Raw genomic sequence first — 17857 nt, forward strand, 5'->3', positions numbered from 1 at the left:
GTCCCCGTCCCCGCACCCGCATATGATATGGTATTGCTATGCGCCTGTCAGTCAGACTCCAATTGATACCGCAGGTCTCCATTGCACGCTTCGACATGCGCCCGTTTGAACACAGCTGAGCGGATTCTGACTATGATGCGTCGCTTGTATTACTTCTGAGCAATTAGTCGTGAGATCTTCCGATCGATCGCCGCCCATGCCGCGGAGAACGAACTGCTAGCCGCGCTTCCTAATTTTCCTGCTTTCTTTTCTGTTCACTACGCCCCGGTCCCTGGCGCATAGGCCCAGACCACCGAGTTCACAATGCCCACACCAGCTACTACCTCAAAAACGAACCCCGGGGTCGTCAATGCCGGATCACGGCCTTATCGGTCTCACAAGGTACGTGCATGCGATCTCTGTCGCAAGCGCAAATCGCGATGTACCGTCGATATCCCGGGTCAATCCTGCGTTCTATGTCGAGTTCAAGGCGCCGATTGCCATTACCAGGAGGACTCTCTTCCAGACGAAACACAGCTTCTCGATACGGACGGCAGGCACTCGCCGTCGCAGGCTCTTGCAGGGACCAAAAGGAAGCGAGGGGCGCAACCAAATGCGCCGGATGTGGATGGCGGCGCAGAACCACCATCGAATAATGGCACTGGGGCATTATCCTATAGCGCTCCTAGCGAAGATCGCAACGGAGATCGCATGCGTAAAAAGAGTGAGGACCGCCAAAACGAATCCGTGCTTATCGTGGGTCCGGTCGCCGCAGAGGACGCACAGGTCATCGAGAAATTTATGCCTTCGGAGCAATCAAACAAGTCGGTAGAGAAGAGTAACAAACCTTATAATGTGTATTCAAACGATCCGCGGAAACCTATCTTATATACCAAAGTATCGAGGCGTCGGCAAGGCGTGCGTCTGGGGTTTCCTCCTGGAGAAAATCAGAAGGAGATTCTTGAACATTTACTGGGGCCTTTCAAACAAGATCTCGTTAGACTGTGGGTTTCGTCTCGTTTCTAGAGGATAATACGTATCTGATGCTTGTCTGCAGCTTTATAGATCGATTCAATGTTGCCTTCCCGGTCTTTGACGGCCACGCCTTCTGGGAAGCCTACATATCCGGATCAGAGGACGAGCCGCCGACTACGCTGCTCTGCCATGTCTATGCAATGGCACTGGTTTACTGGAAACACACGCCTAAACTTGCTCGCCATCCTAAACCTGACGTTCGTTATGCCATCAATTTGACTGTGGCGGCGCTGCATGAAGATTACTCACAGCCCGGACTATCAACAGTGGGTGCGGCACTACTTGATCTCACCGGAAGACCTATTTTCTCCATGACGGGGAATGCAATCAGCTGCGGACGCTTGGTTTCGCTTGCACACTGTCTAGGCCTCAATAGGGACCCCAGCAACTGGAAGATCCCACTTGCCGACAAGAAGCAACGGATAAGGCTGTGGTGGGGCGTCGTTATCCATGATCGCTGGGGAAGCTTTGGGCACGGCGTCCCTCCTCAAATCTCAAAGATCCAATATGATGTTCCCTTGCCGAGTGTGGAGGTCTTGGTGACCCAGCCGAGAGCTACCTCGCAACATGTTCGCGCTGCGCATTGCCATATCTCTCTCTGTCGTCTAACAGAGATACTGGGGGAACTTCTACCGCTTGTATACCAGCTACAAACTAAGCCCAGTCGTGAAACTTCTAAGCGACTGAGACACATACGGACAGATCTGGATACATGGGAAGATTCCTTGCCCGAGTGGCTTCGCGCTCCTGTGCCGAATTCAGATACTCCGGTTAGCGGGGTAAGCAGCTTGCATTTGGCGTTCCTTGCAACCAAAATGCTCGTTTGTCGAGTAGAGCTACATGTTAGTTGAAACTATGCAATTTCAATATCAGTTCCTGACTAACTTATATAGGAAATCAACACTACGGAGAACGACCAGCCTGATGCCCGGCGTTATTTCCAGACCGAACTTCGAAAGGCCGCAGAGGAGATTGTTCATTTCATGACATCCTTACAAAGTGCCAATTTCAGAGAGTTCTGGTTGCCATGTACGTATCCAACACTAATTCATCCCCAGGATATCATAAATACTAAAATCAGGCTAGACAGTGCATTCCATCTTACATCCACTGCGACATTACTTGTTCGCTGTGCCTTGGAAACAACAGACCAAGAAGTGTCTCGGTCCTGCTTGGCTAATGTCGAAAACTTGCAGTCCCTCTTACGACGAGTGCGAGAAGAAGAAGACTGGGACGTGGCAGATATGTGCCTCGACCACTGCGAACGTATTCTCAACAGATACCCCGAAATAAGCAACATGGTCACCATGGCCGCAGCCACCAACCATCCGGAAGAGCAGCAGCCCATAGGAGGCGGCTTAGATGAAACCCTATCTATGACACCTGCCGCCATTATTCTTCCCGAAACTACGACTAATAACGATATAGTCGAGGATATGATGTCGATTTCGGGAACATTTGGTACCATGGACGGTTTCCCGTTTGATATGACCGGAATCTGGGATGTATCGGGGATTCAGGATGTGAGTTTTACATGAGTCTGCCGGGCATACCAGATCGACTATTCTCAAGCATGGACGGGACTGTATCGGCCTTATATTATCATTGCAGATTTAGTATGATTTAGGACGTCGATCCCCGAGCCGATCCACCGCTATATCTCAAATGATACTTGACTCCATCTCATGAAATACATGCGCGTCGCGGCTAACTCATTGGCATCGCTCACCAGCGCCGTCTATGACATTTAGTTCTTTAGAACGATATGAATAAATGATATGGGATCAATCCGATTATCCACGACACCACGACATATATGGCAAGGGTTGCAAACCCAAATTCATACTAGAAAGTTAGCTCTAGTGTATCCTCATCCCGAAAGGGGGTTTACCCTGCATTTAATGAATGTGGTATGATGTGTATGGTTACAAGTTTAAGATTCAATTGATATAAGTATCTGAACCCTTCGATCCTAATGACCGAAACCGAATGAGAAGCTCTAAAAGCAGCCAGTATAGACCTAATGTTATACGAAGAAATTCCGTGTAATACCCTCATAACAGGTAATTTTTATCTTAGGCCGGAATTCTTCCAAAGAAGGTGAGGCGGGAGACCGAGAAATTGATTTCTAGGGGATGATATTATAGTAGTCCCTTCTTATAAGAAACACTGTGATATGGTCTGAATAATTCTCCTTGTAACTCGACACTATAAAAGTAATTTAGGTATGGAAGCCGCTCCATACCCGTCCTGATCCCTAATAATAGTCTTATCATAGCCAGAAGGGATCCGCGTATGAAATCTCCAATTCAAATTTGCCTAACTCGGGTAAATCCTATGGGGGCTGTAGTGATCTAATAGATGATCGTAATCCTGCTGCAAACCCTGTACTTCGCCTGTGCGGTTTATCATGCCAATGATTCCCAGGTTGGTTATCTTACAATGCTATTCCATTATCAGTCTCATAACTGTGTTTAGGGACATGTGCTTAACTCACATCCAACGTGACAATGATTTTGGTGACCTCATCTAGGAATATCGCATATTCCTCTTCTATAGTCTCGTCACCACACACACCAGCTGGGCCGCTCTTACGTTGAAGTACAACGAATCCGTGGAGTCCCCTGGAAGTCAATTTGAACCAGAAACCTAGCAAATGTGATACTTTTACCATGAATTGGACTCCTGGGTATTCGAAAACATCATCGTTAACCGAATAAATCATTCCATCCATTGTCGTCGCTCCAGGGGCTGTATAACCTATGAGGACATCTGGCCGATCATCATAACTAAACTTCAACCCAGTGACATAGGTAATGTCGTCGATTTTGACTACTGATATTGCAATTTCGGACAGAGATGAATCAATATCAACGGATTCTGTGCGTGTGTTTTCAAACCATGATGTGGAATTATGATAGTGTCGAAGCGCTCGACCACGAAAGGCTGGCAGCATCTTGGTTGAGATGTTAGATTTTATGGCCAAAGTAGCGTCTCTTAGCCAACGTAGTGATTGCCAAATTTTGATCAAGAAATCGAGTTGCTGGCTGTATTTCCATTTACAAGTGCAATGATAAAGTAGTCGCCAGTCAATCTGATTCCGCTCGTAGTTGGCCAATCTTTGAATCATATAATGAAGATATCCCCGCTCTTCATTTATGAGAAATCGAGATCTCCAGAAATTTGTGCTTGAAAATATTGGCACCATTGCTCTCGAGACACTGCGTAGAACGAAATAGTCCCGAGTCGGAAGATGGACTGCTACCATTTCACAGAGCTCGACTGGAAGCGCCCTAAATATATCCGTTTTATTCGCTAGCCTTCCCACAGTATCCGTGAATTTCGGCATTTCCTTTGCGGGGTTTATAAGTTGTTCTGTGGTGAAAGGGACGAAATTTGGATGCCATATTTCTTCTTTATATTGTCTCTGATAGTCATCACCCGGGCGCCAGAAAATCTGACCTGCGGCTTGTTAGGCGAGACAAATTATATAAATCCATAAAAACGAACCACTTTGGGCTGCAACAGGTAATAAAGCCTGATAAAAACTAGCCAGATCGAATTCTCGAGGGCAGAAATGATCCATAATACGACCCCAGCATTGATCGTGGAAGAGATAGAGGCCATCAACCTGACGTGGCTTAGCTTTTGCACCAACTTCGGTCAGAACAATCTTTTTGCCTGCGGCCGGATAGACTAGGTATAGTTAGTAGAAAGTTTTTGAGCGCTAATTCTAATATATTATAACTCACGCGCTCTAATTTTTGCCTCATCAGGTCTAAAATTGAAGCCGCAAACTATACAGCTTGATTTTGGTCCCTGTTGTGGTGGCATGGTGGCGTAGTATCAATTGACGAAGTTGGATGAAGTTGGAAAGTTGATTCCACGTATCGTTCGATTAATGAAGTTCATAGTAAAGTGCAATCATACTTATGTCAACGACCCGACATAAACTGGTCATGTTGATATCTTTCAGCTTTTCTTGGTACTACCCGAAGATTTTATTATGCAAAACATACATCGGGTTCCCCCAAAACCATATATTTATACATATAATCAAAACTAATGTAATGACTACGTTCAAACCTTTATCATATTAGTGTATATAGGGGTAGTCGATATGAATAACCTGTTGCTTTCAGTTTTTTACATTGTCTACAGGCAGGACCCCGAGAAGTCTTTTCGACATCTGTAACCCGAACCTGGTGTCAAAATAAGTTAATCCTTCAATGCTTCTTCAGGGAATTCTCTCTTCAGCTTGAGTGGGGATAGAGAGCCTCGAAGTGACGACGGCCACGTTATTCTTTTCTAGCTCTAAGAGGAAAGTATGCTTGTGTCCATCCGCGTGCTTTTGATTTCGGCTAGAATCTACTGTCATTGTTCGATATAAGGGTTCTAACAGTCTCAGCATCGCTATACTCTTTTAATAAACCCTCATGGTAATCCTAATTTCTGAAAATAACTAATGTTCTTTCAGCCTTTTACCGAGAGCTCTATTGCTTTTGCACCATTGGGGTTGAGACGTTTTCGCTGCTCAAAGCCATTCCCAATCCTCCGGTTTCATTTAACCAATACCCTCTTATTGTTTCAACAATCTACCTGCATTTCTCGAAATTTGGTTATCCTTCGGTCGTGCTTTTGGTTAAGTACGGTCTCCTGCAATTCTGATGTATACTCACGAAGAGCGTGGTTAGCGTGGTTGGCGTGTATTCATGATCGGATCGTGAATATGATATATCTTCTGTATTTGCTGCGACATGAAGACTCCCTCTCTACTCGCCTTCGGTGTACACGAAGATAATATACATGTATTTTAGATTTATGGTGTTCACTTACGGTACTCACTGTGAGGCCCTGGAGCGTTATAGAGTACTATAACATCGCGGCACATCATCAGCGACCTACAGTAGGCCTCATAGAGTAGCATCAAAATTCTAGTTAACTAAGAAAATTTAAAACTATATCTGGGGACATATAACCGGGCTTTCACTCATAGATTTCAGGTGGCTGACTGTCGCGTTGAATAGGAGGGGATAGGGCAACTCGGGTTGGGTTTAATGGCCTAAATTTTAAACTGTATAAACCGACTAATTCTATAATCAGACTACTGAGACACTACATGCATTATGTGACTAATTTATGTAACTACTCTATGAAGTAGTATCTAGGGTGGAGAGAGGGGGCGAGGCGCTAAAAGCTTCTTGTGATTAAAAGTCTTTATAACCTTGTAGTACAGGGGCCCCTCAGGAGTGAAGAACGGGAGTTAGGTAGTTATATCTCTTGTCCATCAAGCCTTCCCTATTATCACGTTTTGTCATTACCCCCAGGATTCCTAAGTGAGTTAACTTAAAATGCTATTCCACTGTAATTAGCTAGAAGATTCGTCATCCCAAGTTTGTAAATATTGACTAAACTCACATCATATGTGACAATAACCTTAGTGACCTCGTCTAGATAGATATTAGAGTAACAATAGTCAATGCCATGACGATCAATACAATCGAAACCCTCGGGATGAGCACTATCTCGAATAACTGTTATCCCCCGGATGGAATGAGCATTATGAAATATGGTAAAACCTCGCAGACGCGTGATATTGACCACGAGCTGAACGCCTGGGTATTTGAATATACTTCCCCTCACGCCGTTGTCAGTCACGACCTTTGCCCCAGGGGCTGAATAGCCGATCAGAACCTCGGGCCTATCGTCGAAAATAAATTTCATTCCAGTTATGTGACCCTGGTACCCATCGTTGACAGCGGATATTGCAATTTTGCGAAGCGTCGGTCCAACATCCACTGAATCTACGTGCATATTCTGGAAGCGTGTATTATGGTAGTGTTGAAGTGCTCGGCCTGCAAACTGCGGTGGCATCGAATGACCACGATAGTGCTTCTTCCTCTTCTTATTTTCATTAGTCCTGGTGTGTATAGCTAAGGTCGCGTCTCTCAACCAGCGCAGTGACTCCCATACTCTGATCGGAAAATAAAAGTCAATAGGGCACTTCAGCGTACTGGTACAGTGGTAAAGCAGTCTCCAGTCAATCGTGCTGTTTCCCTTCTCAGATGTCCATTTTTGAATTAATGGGTGAAGATATCCCCGCTCTTCATTAATGAAAAACCGTGACCGCCAGAAATGCATGCTTGTGAATATTAGCGCCATTGCTCTTGAGACTCGACGCAGACTAAGAAAATCGCGAGTCGGAAGATGGACAGCAATAATTTCACAAATTTCGATGGGGAGGCGGCTAAACAAATCAGTTTTATTTCGGTAAGTAGCTGCCAGTCCTTCTGCGACCCAATCTGCGGGCTCCGGGGTCGCCTTGGTAGGCTGCATGAGTTGTTCAATAGTCGGTAGAGCAAAAACACCGTATTTCCGTCTCCCTACTGTTTGTCTGGGTTCAGATAAGTAGAACGGCCATGGAACTACCGCTTGTTAGTCAGAATAGATGTTATAAAGGCAAGTGCACAAACCAGGTGGCCGTGGAAAATATTTCAATGCCTGATGTAGACTGACGGGATCAAATTCCCCGGGACAAAAGTGTTCCATTAGCCTGTTCCAGCATCTATCGTGAAACATATAGAAGTCATTAATCTGACAAGTAAATTCTGGGCGTTCTTTCAGATTGCGCCATCTTGCAGTATCTGTGTCGAGGACAAAATTCTTCCACTTCAAACGGTGTCCAGCCCTAGTCAATTTGACCTTGTGGTCCCAAGTCGGATATACTAGATATTATTAGTATAAGTTTGGTATTAAGCAATGATTAACAACGACTCACTCGCTCTCACTTCTCCCTGCCATGGCCGCCAACCTATCGTCAGCTCATTGAACCAAAGGCCACAAATCATACATGCCTCCTTATCGGATACTATGTAGTAATTGTTGGACTTTAAGTGCTCTTGTGAAGACATGGCGAATGCGGGTGGAAAATTTATGTATCAATTGGTTGTTTGGGTGGCATGAACCTTTATATGACGCCTGAAGCCAAAATATGTACCAGTCATGGCCACGTCAATTTAAAAGCTTAACGTGCACTGATCATATTGACGGATTGACCCAATAACATCGTTTGATGTCAGTGTCCGCGCCAATGCCAGTGGTGCGTCGTAATCACTTGATGACGCAGGACATAGAAGAATTTAGAGGGGGGAGGTGGTCCAGAAAGTGACACCGAAATTGACTGCTTTCAGCATATGTTCAACGATGAAGAGAATATGAAGAATAAATTTCTAGCTGAAAGCGTGTGAAATGGCAAAATGGAAACAGCCGTCGTTACCGGTTCATCGCGTGGCTTCGATTACGCTCTATTCCACTATATATAAATGCCAGGGTAGGGTGAAATGAAGCACTGAGGGCTTTTCATGCAACCTCAACTTTTTGACAGCCTTCCTAAACATTTCCAGCCTTCTACCTCTAACAAACGAAGTCATGACTCTCACTCAGACTCTTCAATCCCTCGTCACCAACGCCTACTTATACGTACCATCTATCTCTCTATACCCATGCTCTCCTCCCACAACCACCAAGCCATAATATTATAGAAATATCTCTTGGGATATTTCCCATATGGTGACAAAACAGATATTCACCCTTTTGAGGTTCGGAGCACCTTTGCGGGCGTGTTTAATATCCGTTTGACTCCAGTCCTTCATTCGTATCATCACCCTTCGCAGCCAATCTAAACCGTGCATGTTTTTTATTCCTAGTAGCGGACTATATGTATCATAAATTAGGATCGATATTGATAGGTTTTGGATCTGGGAGCGATTTGATGTTATCAGCCTCTGGTACTAAGGGTGGTCAAACATACATACCTAATTGTGAAAGAAAGGCCTTCCATCTATCAGTTTTCTCTCGATTCAAATCGTTACTTTCCTAAATTTCGAACCTTCGAGGCTCCTTGCCCCCGGTCTAGCCGAAGAGAAAATGCCCCGAAGGGGGGATTGCCCAGTCTGAATGCGACGACTTCAAGCCCTTAGGTCAGCCTCAAAGAGACTTTCCTTAGTCTTTTTAATACAAGCCCCTAGCCCAGTTTCAGAGGAAACAGTTGCTTAGTCTTGTGGGTTTCCAGACCATCAATCCCGGCGGCCGTCGCTTACCATCTGTTTCTGCTGGCGGCAACGTGATCCGCAATCACCGAAAGATAATTGTGGATAATATCCGCATTAGTAGTAAGGTCTAATATGCGATTCTGTATTCCACCTCCCAGTGGATTGTTGGGGTTGAACGTGACCATGTGACCAGCAGTGCTGGAGCAGTTCATTTGATAGAAACGGGCCTTATTCCCAACGGCAACAATTCCGTACATGGTCTGCAGGTTACCAAATTCAGCTCGAGCTTGGCGCATGTATTTACCTAGCTGGTCTAGAACTCTTTGCCAGTCATAATTGACACTCCAGTTGGAATCGTGTCTCGCACTGCGTGGGAAGCGTTTGGCTTCGACAAGAAGAACCTTATGCCGTGTTTGCACGAGACGGTCTTGACCCGGTGGTCGAGTCCTGAGATAATTTGACACAACAACGTTTGCTTTCTTGAGGCTCCTAGAGGGTTGGACATAAAAATCATTGACCCCAAAGTAAACGCGGAGGATATTCGACCAGGTGTTGTCGATCACCTCCTGATAGACTCCAGGGATTAACTCACCGATAACCCCTAGTATAAACGAGGAAGAGGCATATGATTGCTGAGTTGCATTGTTAGCCATGGCTTGAGATGAGAGCATGTAATCGATTCTTAGAGAAACCTAGCATGAGATGGGAGCTCAGTTGCAAGGAGAAAACAGAGTGAGGCCGCCCAGTGAGCAGAAACACCCCGCCGCTCGTCCCTTCCCTGTCTGGTCGTCCCTTCCCTTGTCGTTTGCTCATCGTTCCTTCCTTTTCTACTCTGGCCTCGCTGGGCGTTCATTCCTTTTCTGTTTGCTCCTCGTTCGTTCCCTTTCTGTTTGAGGTGCGTTTGTTGATGCCTCTCCATTTTGACTTCATTTTTAGACAAGCAATTCATCTCTGAATAGAATAGACACACGTAGTAAAGTATCTACAATGTTGATCTGCTATTGCTTGTAGATGCTAAAAGGTTTGAGATAGCCATTCTGTATCAATGATAATCAGTCTATTTGATTGACACACTTGGAAATGCAGCCCGTATTTAGAACCCCATATTACAAATCACAGTTCTAAAAAGGCTACAAATATACTTTTAAACCCCTTGTATTAAGATTTTGTTGACAATTCCTAAAGGTTTCTGAGCATTGAGTTTTTGGATAATGTGGCATCTTGTTGAATGAATAATGATCTTTGAGTAATTTGTAGCAGACCTGGTAGTTGATAATCATCTGCACTTGAATAGAGGTGCACTTGAGAATGGCCAGGTTAATATTGAATAATGTTTGTGTCGTATTTATTTGAATAACTAGTAGAAAGGAGAATCTATATCGATTGATTACGATAAAGTTTCTAGCCCTTAACCTTTTATAAAAACTTATCTGATAGCCGTATATTTAAACCGAACATTAAGCAGCTAAGCCTTAAAATTAATAATATAGCTAACATTTGAAGTGTTTCGAGTGAGTACCACGAGTTAATAGTACCTAACTCTAAAACATTGAATATATCGTGATATACCTGGTCTAAATGTTTCTTATAACCTGGCTTTACAATACAAATACAGTCTAGCCCTAACTACTCTGAATCTAGCCTAGCGTATCTCCTAAATCTTCCCTAAACAAGATGTATCTAACCATAAACGAACTAGCGACAGGCCCGCCAGGGCAAGCGAGAAATATGAGTCATTTGCCGAAAAATACCTTACAAATCCTCACAAACCCATCTTCTTTCCCGCGGAATTGACCTGCTTCCATTCGTCTTCCTCCAGACTTCCCCGACAGCAGATCGACAGATACAGCATACAAGCACCAATTATATCTATCAAAGTATAGAATAAAATACAGAATGGCGCCGAGCTTTAATGATCCTTCAGCGCAGTATGTGGCCGTGGAAGTGAAGAGTGCGAAATTGCAGGCTCTTGGGCTGCGGGATGAGCAGCCGGGTGACGATGCTCAAGATGTGCATGATGTGCAAATTGCACAGCAATCGCAGCTGTTTACAGGCCCGTTGATGCATAAGCTACAACAGGCTCAATGGCGTGTCCAGCATGATTTTCGCTCGGATACAGTCACGGTTCCGACTGTGAATATGATGCAGGTGCGTGAGATCAGATCTTCCATTCAGCGGATGCAAACGGATTCATCAAAATATATTGTTATGGTGTATTCAGAGTGCTGACATCGGGGCCAGGCGATGATCGAATCCTCGTTCCAAGATGACATGTACGACGCCGAGGGAGACGAGTCGGTCAATCGCCTTCAAGATCGCCTCGTCGAGTTGACCGGCAAAGAGGCTGCCATGTGGGCTCTGTCCGGCACGATGGGCAACCAGATATGTCTTCGAACGCACCTCACCCAACCACCTCACTCCGTGCTTCTCGACCACCGCGCACATGTGCACTGCTGGGAGTCTGGCGCGTTGCCGGTGATGTCCCAGGCCTCTGTCACGCAGGTGCATCCCAAGAATGGTATTCATTTGACGGTTGAGGATGTGAAGAAGCATATAATCGCGGATGGGAATAGTGCGTACTTCTTAACTCCTTTTAAATAGGGGGAAATGGTGATGTTGAATGATGCTAACTCTACTAGTACATTTCCCTCCAACGCGAGTTGTGTCTCTAGAGAACTCTCTAAGCGGCACAATCCTCCCCCTCAAAGCCGCTCAGGAGATTTCCGAATTCGTTCGAAACTATCCTGTCGAAGAGGGCCGGCCGCCCATTGCCATGCACCTGGACGGCGCTCGTCTATTTGACGCGATTACCGCCGAAGGCGTTGATTTGAAAGAGTACTGTGCGTGCTTTGATACAGTTAGTATCTGCCTTGCAAAGGGCCTCGGGGCGCCGATGGGCAGCGTGATTGTCGGGTCGAAGAAATTCATCAATCGCGCCAAATATTTCCGTAAGATGTTTGGTGGAGGGACCAGACAGGTATATTCCCCCCAAAGTTTCGGTATAGTGCAGTATATGTATTAACACATTGGTAAATAGCCCGGAATGATGGCTGCCGCGGCCCTAAGCGCTCTCGAATATACAATGCCTTTGCTCCCCCAAGTCCACTCCCTAACCCGGAGTACGGCCAACTCGTTGCGGGATGCCGGATACACGATTTCCCTGCCAGTGCAAACGAATATGATTGTTTTGGATCTGGAAAATGACGGTATTCCACCGGCGGCTTTTGTTGAGTATGGGAAACGAGCTGGGGTGACGCTGTTTCCCACTGGGAGACTGGTGTTTCATCATCAAATTTCCCCAGAAGCAGCAGCAAGGCTTGTCAGTGCGTTGACGCGGTTGATGGAAGATAAGAATGCAGGAAAGGCGCTAGAGAATCACAAGGTCACTGGAGGGTATGTTTAAATGATGATATGATTACTCCAGAGGAAAGATAGTGGGATAAAGATAGTGGGATGCATATATGGTGTTTTTTTTTGTTTATATTGCATTTATTTGTTCATATACAACGCTCAATATAATGACTACTTTACGCATTAGAAACTGCGCAACATGCTTACATGGTCACGTAGCCACCCAGTTTCAATCAGACATCATGGTCATCCCACTATCGGGGAAACGTCTGGTCCTGGGTCTACACGGTCTTTAATCGTTATTGGATCAGTGCTCCCATAAGTCACTGTGTTACCATTATCATCGTCCTCCCAATCATTCCACCCTCGCTCTGGACCCCAGTAGATCTGCTTCCCCGCACCCCGCACCTCAGCCAGCAAGCGTCTCATCAGCGCGCCATTCTTCTGAACAGAGGGCCAAGCATCGAATTCCACATGTTCCAGATTAGGAAGCAGTTCTAGGATCTGGCGCACCAACCCCCCGGCAAATCCTGTGTAGAAGTCGTTCGAGATCCTAAAGCCCTCGAAGATAGGATGTGATGGGTCGCACTGGATAAACACTCGAAATATTCGCAGATTTACCATCTCGGCCAGTCCCAACCGATGCGTGATTTTCCATGACTTCGGAGGCGCCGTCCAGCTTGATCCGAGAATCAGTTCGATTTTTCCTATCATCGGACGATATGATTTGCCCAGATCAGCCAGTGTCGGGAAACGAGAGTAGTCCTGGATCGGAAATACGCGGAAGGTCTGCACAGAATAGAAGAGCGCGGCGGCTTCATCGTGGATGCGTTGGGAGGCAAGGAAGAGCGAGAGACGGTGGGAGAGTGGCGCTAGCGGTTTATTCTTTGAGGATAATCCCACGTTACCGTTCGTGCGTGAAGATACTTTTCTTTTGGACCCAAACAGAACATAGCCATATATTTTCAGCCGGATCTCGGACGGGAGGTCGAAGAAGCGGAACGGGGAAATTGCTTGCTGATAGCCAGGCTCGTCCTCGTCCTCATGATATTCCTCCTCTTGCTGGTTTGTATGCTTTTGTGCCCGGTCCTGCAGGGAGAGCTTCTTCAGGTCGGCTTCCAGGGTGGCCATCACGTTGTCCTGCCTTGTACGCGTCTTCAGAGGTAGTAACAGTAGTAGGTATTATGAGAGAAATTCAACGACCAAGGGAAAAGTGGTTTCATTTCATGGTTTATTAACTGGCGATATATGAAGCTAGATAAAGCATTGTAGCGCACGTTTGCTGTCTGTACGGCTGTAGTTTGCTTGTCTGTATGTCTGTCTGTCTTTGTATGTGTCTCGCTTACGGGGCTGCACAGCTCACAGGAGGCCTAGCTGCCGCTCTTGGGGGCGAGGCTGAATGGAATTCATTGAGTCTCCCCAGCTAATACAACCCGGCAGCCATGGAGGAGATTGAAGGGTCAAATTTGTGCACTGGGTCATTCAACTTTCATAATTATGGTGAAAAGAAAAAGAAGAGGAAGAGAAGAGAAAGCGGGAAGGAAGAAGAATTATTAAGGCAGGTTCTTGGCACGGGCCGGCGTTGGCCCGATCTTACTGGCCTTGGAGCCTTAGGCATGCTTGGTCATGGCGGAGGCTAAAGCTGCCAGCCAATTTTTTATGAGCACCTGCACTACATCTGCGTTGATCCAGCACCTCGTTGGCTTGGGACTCGTCATCCGGGATATGATTGTATAGTTACCACTGCTGCAAGTCTTAAATGTCCCTTTATATACACACAGACCATGTTTAGTCGCGCCGTTCTGCCATTGGCAAGGGCCTCAGCCTTTCGACTGCCCGTTGCTTCTAGGCCAGGCCTGCTTCGGTCCTACGCCCAGAACAACAAGCCGAAGACGCCCTACGTGCTTCCTGGGCAGCAGGCAAAGAAACAGCAGGCCAAGAAGGAGACGAAAAAGGAGCAAAAGAAACCCGCATCAGACAGGCCCGTCGCCCCGAGTCCGACGAAGGGTCCAGTGTCTGCCGAAAGCCGTGCACCGCAGTCTCAAGATGCTCCTCGGGATGCTTCTTCAGAGCCAGCGCCCAAAGAACCCTCGCCTCAACCCGACATCTCCCCGGAACAGCCCGAGTTTGACACCACCGCCCAGCCGAAACAACCCCAGAAACCTCTCCCAGATCTGACCCAGGGTATTCCATCTACATTAGGAGCGGAACTGGATGCTGCGCGCAAGGGCCGTCCATCGACTTCTCTCAATCTGACGGAGGATCCGTCCCACCATGAAGAATACGAAGAAGAAGCCTCTGGTAGATCTAACAGTGACTACGAATCGTCCTTGGATCGTCGAAGAGCACGCGTTGCCAATGTGATGTATGCGATCTTCCTCGGTGCCGGTGTTGCGGGAACACTGTACTTGGGACGCAATTGGGATTCAGAGGAAGAAGCCAGGGCCCACAAGGATGCTCCATCTGGATGGGGCATCGGCCTTTTCTGGGACCGCATCAAGGCTCGCTTGGACGGCCTCACCAGCTACTACAAGGACCCTGCCTTTGAGAAACTGCTCCCCGATGAGGATCCCTCACAAAGGCAACCTTATACATTGGTGTTGAGCTTGGAAGATCTTTTGGTCCACAGCGAATGGACCAGGGAACATGGTTGGCGAGTTGCCAAACGGCCTGGTGTCGATTACTTCTTGCGCTATCTAAATCAGTACTATGAGCTAGTTCTTTTCACCAGTGTTCCCAGCATGATGGCAGATCAAGTCCTGCGGAAACTAGACCCCTATCGTATCATCCGATGGCCCCTTTTCCGCGAGGCAACAAAATATAAGGATGGAGAATACGTGAAGGTATGATCTCAACTCCTCATTTCCAAACACAGTTACTAACGCAAACCAGGATCTATCATACTTGAACCGCGATCTTTCCAAAGTTATCCTCGTCGACACCGTCCCCGGTCACGCTCGTGAACAGCCAGAGAACGCAATCATCCTTCCCAAATGGAAGGGAGACTCCAAAGACAAGTCCCTTGTTGCCTTGATTCCATTCCTGGAATACGTAGCTGGAATGAACGTGGAAGACGTCCGCCCAGTCATTAAATCCTTTGAAGGGACATACATACCCGTCGAATTTGCTGCGCGAGAGAAGAAGATGCGCGAAAAGTTCCAACAGCAACTAGAAGAAGAAAAGAAGAGCCGTCCTCACCGCGGCGTTGGCGGATTCGCTGCTCTACTGGGTCTCAAACCACAAAGCACCCTCGACGGTCAAAGCTCTACCGCCGACAGCCTCGAACAAGGCAAAATGCTCTGGGACCAGATCCGAGAGCGCGGCCAAAAGAACTACGAAATGATGGAACAAGAGATCCGCGAGAACGGGGAAACATGGCTGAAGATGATGGCCGAAGAGGAAGAGAAAGCTCGCGAAGAACAAATGAAGAGCATGCGCGGCAGCTTCACCAGCTTCTTCGGTGCCAACGATGCCGGCAATGAGAAGAAATGATAAAAAGAAAATAACAATCTAAACAACACATCCCCTCTCGAGAAACTAACCACATCAAATTGTCAATACTTTTTTGTCATTGACAAGCCATTTATTCTTTAATCATGTGTTTCTACCATTGTTCACCCTTCTTGTATGTGCTTTTCTCTTTCCTTTTACGGTGCAGTGCATTCATAGGGGGTTTGTTGTAATCTCCGGGTTTATTCGAGATTTGCATCTATTGTGTTGTTATTAGTTTTCATAGACCCGACCTACCTTCTCCCACCATCAGTTGACGCAAATTAGGTGTTTTAAAAATGTACAGTAGCGGGTGTGAGATTGAATATGACAGTTTTATCTCATTTGAATACTATTTAGATAGAATTCATGACTATTATCATCGATGATGCCAAGAGTAAGTTATTTATTGATTATACTACATAAATAGCAATCTATAGCTCCTCATCTACATCCATTTGTGCGTCATTATCGCTCTTCTGCCCATTCGGCGTCTTGGCGATGGAAGACTCCTTATCGATCATTTGTCTTGATACAGCGACGATATTGTCTTCGATCAATTCCTGGCCCACGTCCTCGATATCTACACAAGCGTTAGAAATGAATATATGTGGAGGCGTATGGAAATACTCACGCTTCTTCGGGTCAACCTTTCCGACATAGCGAGTCTTCAATTGCTCTTTGGTCAATGTAGATTCTTCTTTAACTCTCTTCTCGTAGCCCTCGGCTAATTCCACCAATTGCTGTAGACGCTCAACGTTGCGGTTGCAGTCCTCACGGAAGTCGTTCATTTGAAGGGCTTCAGTCCAGACATGCTTGTGCAGGTTCATCAGCATGTTTTCTTCGAGGCCGGTTTTTCTATAGTTGATTCCAATGCTGTAGTAGTGACGGTTCAGGCCGTGGATCAAGGCCTGGATGGATGGTTTGTTGAGGTGGCCAAGATTGGATGTGGTCTGGCGTGGTTCTTGGCCCATGACAACTGTCTGCGGCGCGATAAGTCGGAAGGCATCGATGACGACTTTTCCCTTGACGGATTGGATAGGGTCGACGACGACTGCGACGGCACGCGGTGTGAGTTGTTCGAAGGATTGTTGAGTGTTGATATCAACGGATGAGAGCCAGCAGCCGAATCCAGGATGGGAGTGGTACCAGCCGACGACAGTTTCGGGTCTGTCGTAAATATGCATTAGTGGATGACATGTTCAAAAGGTGGATGACAATACTAACCGGCCAGTCTGCCGTAACATCTCCATCATCTTGGTCTGGAAGACGGGGTCCACGGCTTCAACACTAACACCAGTTCCACTTTGGGGCATGGCGAAAACATCAACAACCCGCACGGTATACTCGTCCACAAAATCTCCCAACATCAGCCCCATGACTTCCATGGGCACACCAGCCCGACCGTGTCGTAACATCTTCAGGAGGGCTAGGGATGAGATGTGGACGGTTTCTGAATTATCGATCAAGTTTGGGCTATCCTATACGCATAAGTTAGCATTCGTACAGTGCATGATATTCAAGCCACAGATACTGGGAGATGCTTGTTCAAACAGCTCAAACCAGACACACGGACGAGGAGAAGCTAACTTACAGCACCGGGGGCACCGCCACCCATACCAATGCCTGAGGCAGCTTGAAGCATTCGATTAATTCGCTCCATGCTGCTGAATTTTGTGACAAAGCTAGGTCGACAACTCAGCGATGAAGGTCCAAGGTGGCTTCCTCGCAGGAAGCTTGATTGGTAAGGTGCGCACGAAGCTCAAGCTTCGCGAACGACAGAGTTGAGTTCGGATCAAGATGATGGAGTGAGTAGACACCTGCAGTAAGAGATAACCACAGAATCAGTAGTAGAAGTGTTCTGCGTGCAAGCTGCAAGCTGGAAGCTGGAAGCTGGGATGACGAGACTTGAGAAAGACGATAGACGATGGTCGATGGTCGATCCATGTCGA

At 46.6% G+C, this 17857-nt stretch overlaps 8 protein-coding genes across 8 annotated transcripts; 3 read left to right on the plus strand and 5 right to left on the minus strand.

Annotated features, from left to right (window-relative positions):
- Window positions 1-17: 17 nt before the first annotated feature.
- Window positions 18-3035, plus strand: BGW36DRAFT_383829 (putative C6 transcription factor). Its single transcript, XM_046216718.1, has 4 exons — window positions 18-983; window positions 1037-1856; window positions 1908-2043; window positions 2101-3035. Exons 1-4 carry the CDS (start codon window positions 304-306, stop codon window positions 2550-2552), a joined length of 2088 nt encoding a protein of 695 aa, XP_046069496.1. The 5' UTR covers window positions 18-303; the 3' UTR covers window positions 2553-3035.
- Window positions 3036-3333: 298 nt separating this feature from the next.
- On the minus strand, window positions 3334-4848 carry BGW36DRAFT_361663 (uncharacterized protein; the record flags this gene model as incomplete). The annotated part of the gene is made up of 4 exons (XM_046214294.1): window positions 3334-3459; window positions 3512-4476; window positions 4525-4710; window positions 4767-4848. 4 exons carry the CDS (start codon window positions 4846-4848, stop codon window positions 3334-3336), a joined length of 1359 nt encoding a protein of 452 aa, XP_046069497.1.
- Window positions 4849-6257: 1409 nt separating this feature from the next.
- On the minus strand, window positions 6258-7925 carry BGW36DRAFT_361664 (uncharacterized protein; the record flags this gene model as incomplete). Its single annotated transcript, XM_046214295.1, has 4 exons — window positions 6258-6368; window positions 6433-7439; window positions 7488-7739; window positions 7793-7925. The coding sequence occupies 4 exons, from the start codon at window positions 7923-7925 to the stop codon at window positions 6258-6260; spliced, it is 1503 nt and encodes a 500-aa protein (XP_046069498.1).
- A 1184-nt stretch (window positions 7926-9109) lies between these two features.
- BGW36DRAFT_429860 (uncharacterized protein) lies at window positions 9110-9718 on the minus strand (the record flags this gene model as incomplete). The annotated part of the gene is made up of 1 exon (XM_046220749.1): window positions 9110-9718. One exon carries the CDS (start codon window positions 9716-9718, stop codon window positions 9110-9112), a length of 609 nt encoding a protein of 202 aa, XP_046069499.1.
- Window positions 9719-11309: 1591 nt separating this feature from the next.
- BGW36DRAFT_300842 (putative L-allo-threonine aldolase) lies at window positions 11310-12468 on the plus strand (the record flags this gene model as incomplete). The annotated part of the gene is made up of 3 exons (XM_046211650.1): window positions 11310-11637; window positions 11705-12042; window positions 12103-12468. The coding sequence occupies 3 exons, from the start codon at window positions 11310-11312 to the stop codon at window positions 12466-12468; spliced, it is 1032 nt and encodes a 343-aa protein (XP_046069500.1).
- A 65-nt stretch (window positions 12469-12533) lies between these two features.
- BGW36DRAFT_383832 (uncharacterized protein) lies at window positions 12534-13908 on the minus strand. The gene has a single exon (XM_046216719.1). It carries the CDS (start codon window positions 13545-13547, stop codon window positions 12663-12665), a length of 885 nt encoding a protein of 294 aa, XP_046069501.1. The 5' UTR covers window positions 13548-13908; the 3' UTR covers window positions 12534-12662.
- Window positions 13909-14085: 177 nt separating this feature from the next.
- Window positions 14086-16238, plus strand: BGW36DRAFT_418514 (uncharacterized protein). The gene is made up of 2 exons (XM_046219424.1): window positions 14086-15259; window positions 15309-16238. Exons 1-2 carry the CDS (start codon window positions 14201-14203, stop codon window positions 15906-15908), a joined length of 1659 nt encoding a protein of 552 aa, XP_046069502.1. The 5' UTR covers window positions 14086-14200; the 3' UTR covers window positions 15909-16238.
- Window positions 16239-16339: 101 nt separating this feature from the next.
- BGW36DRAFT_429864 (putative proteasome regulatory particle subunit) lies at window positions 16340-17568 on the minus strand (the record flags this gene model as incomplete). The annotated part of the gene is made up of 4 exons (XM_046220750.1): window positions 16340-16488; window positions 16540-17075; window positions 17133-17386; window positions 17500-17568. The coding sequence occupies 4 exons, from the start codon at window positions 17566-17568 to the stop codon at window positions 16340-16342; spliced, it is 1008 nt and encodes a 335-aa protein (XP_046069503.1).
- Between the last annotated feature and the right edge of the window lie 289 nt (window positions 17569-17857).

The sequence above is a fragment of the Talaromyces proteolyticus genome (genome assembly GCF_021365285.1).
Source record: "Talaromyces proteolyticus strain PMI_201 chromosome Unknown BGW36scaffold_9, whole genome shotgun sequence".
NCBI classification, from domain to species: Eukaryota; Fungi; Ascomycota; class Eurotiomycetes; order Eurotiales; family Trichocomaceae; genus Talaromyces; species Talaromyces proteolyticus.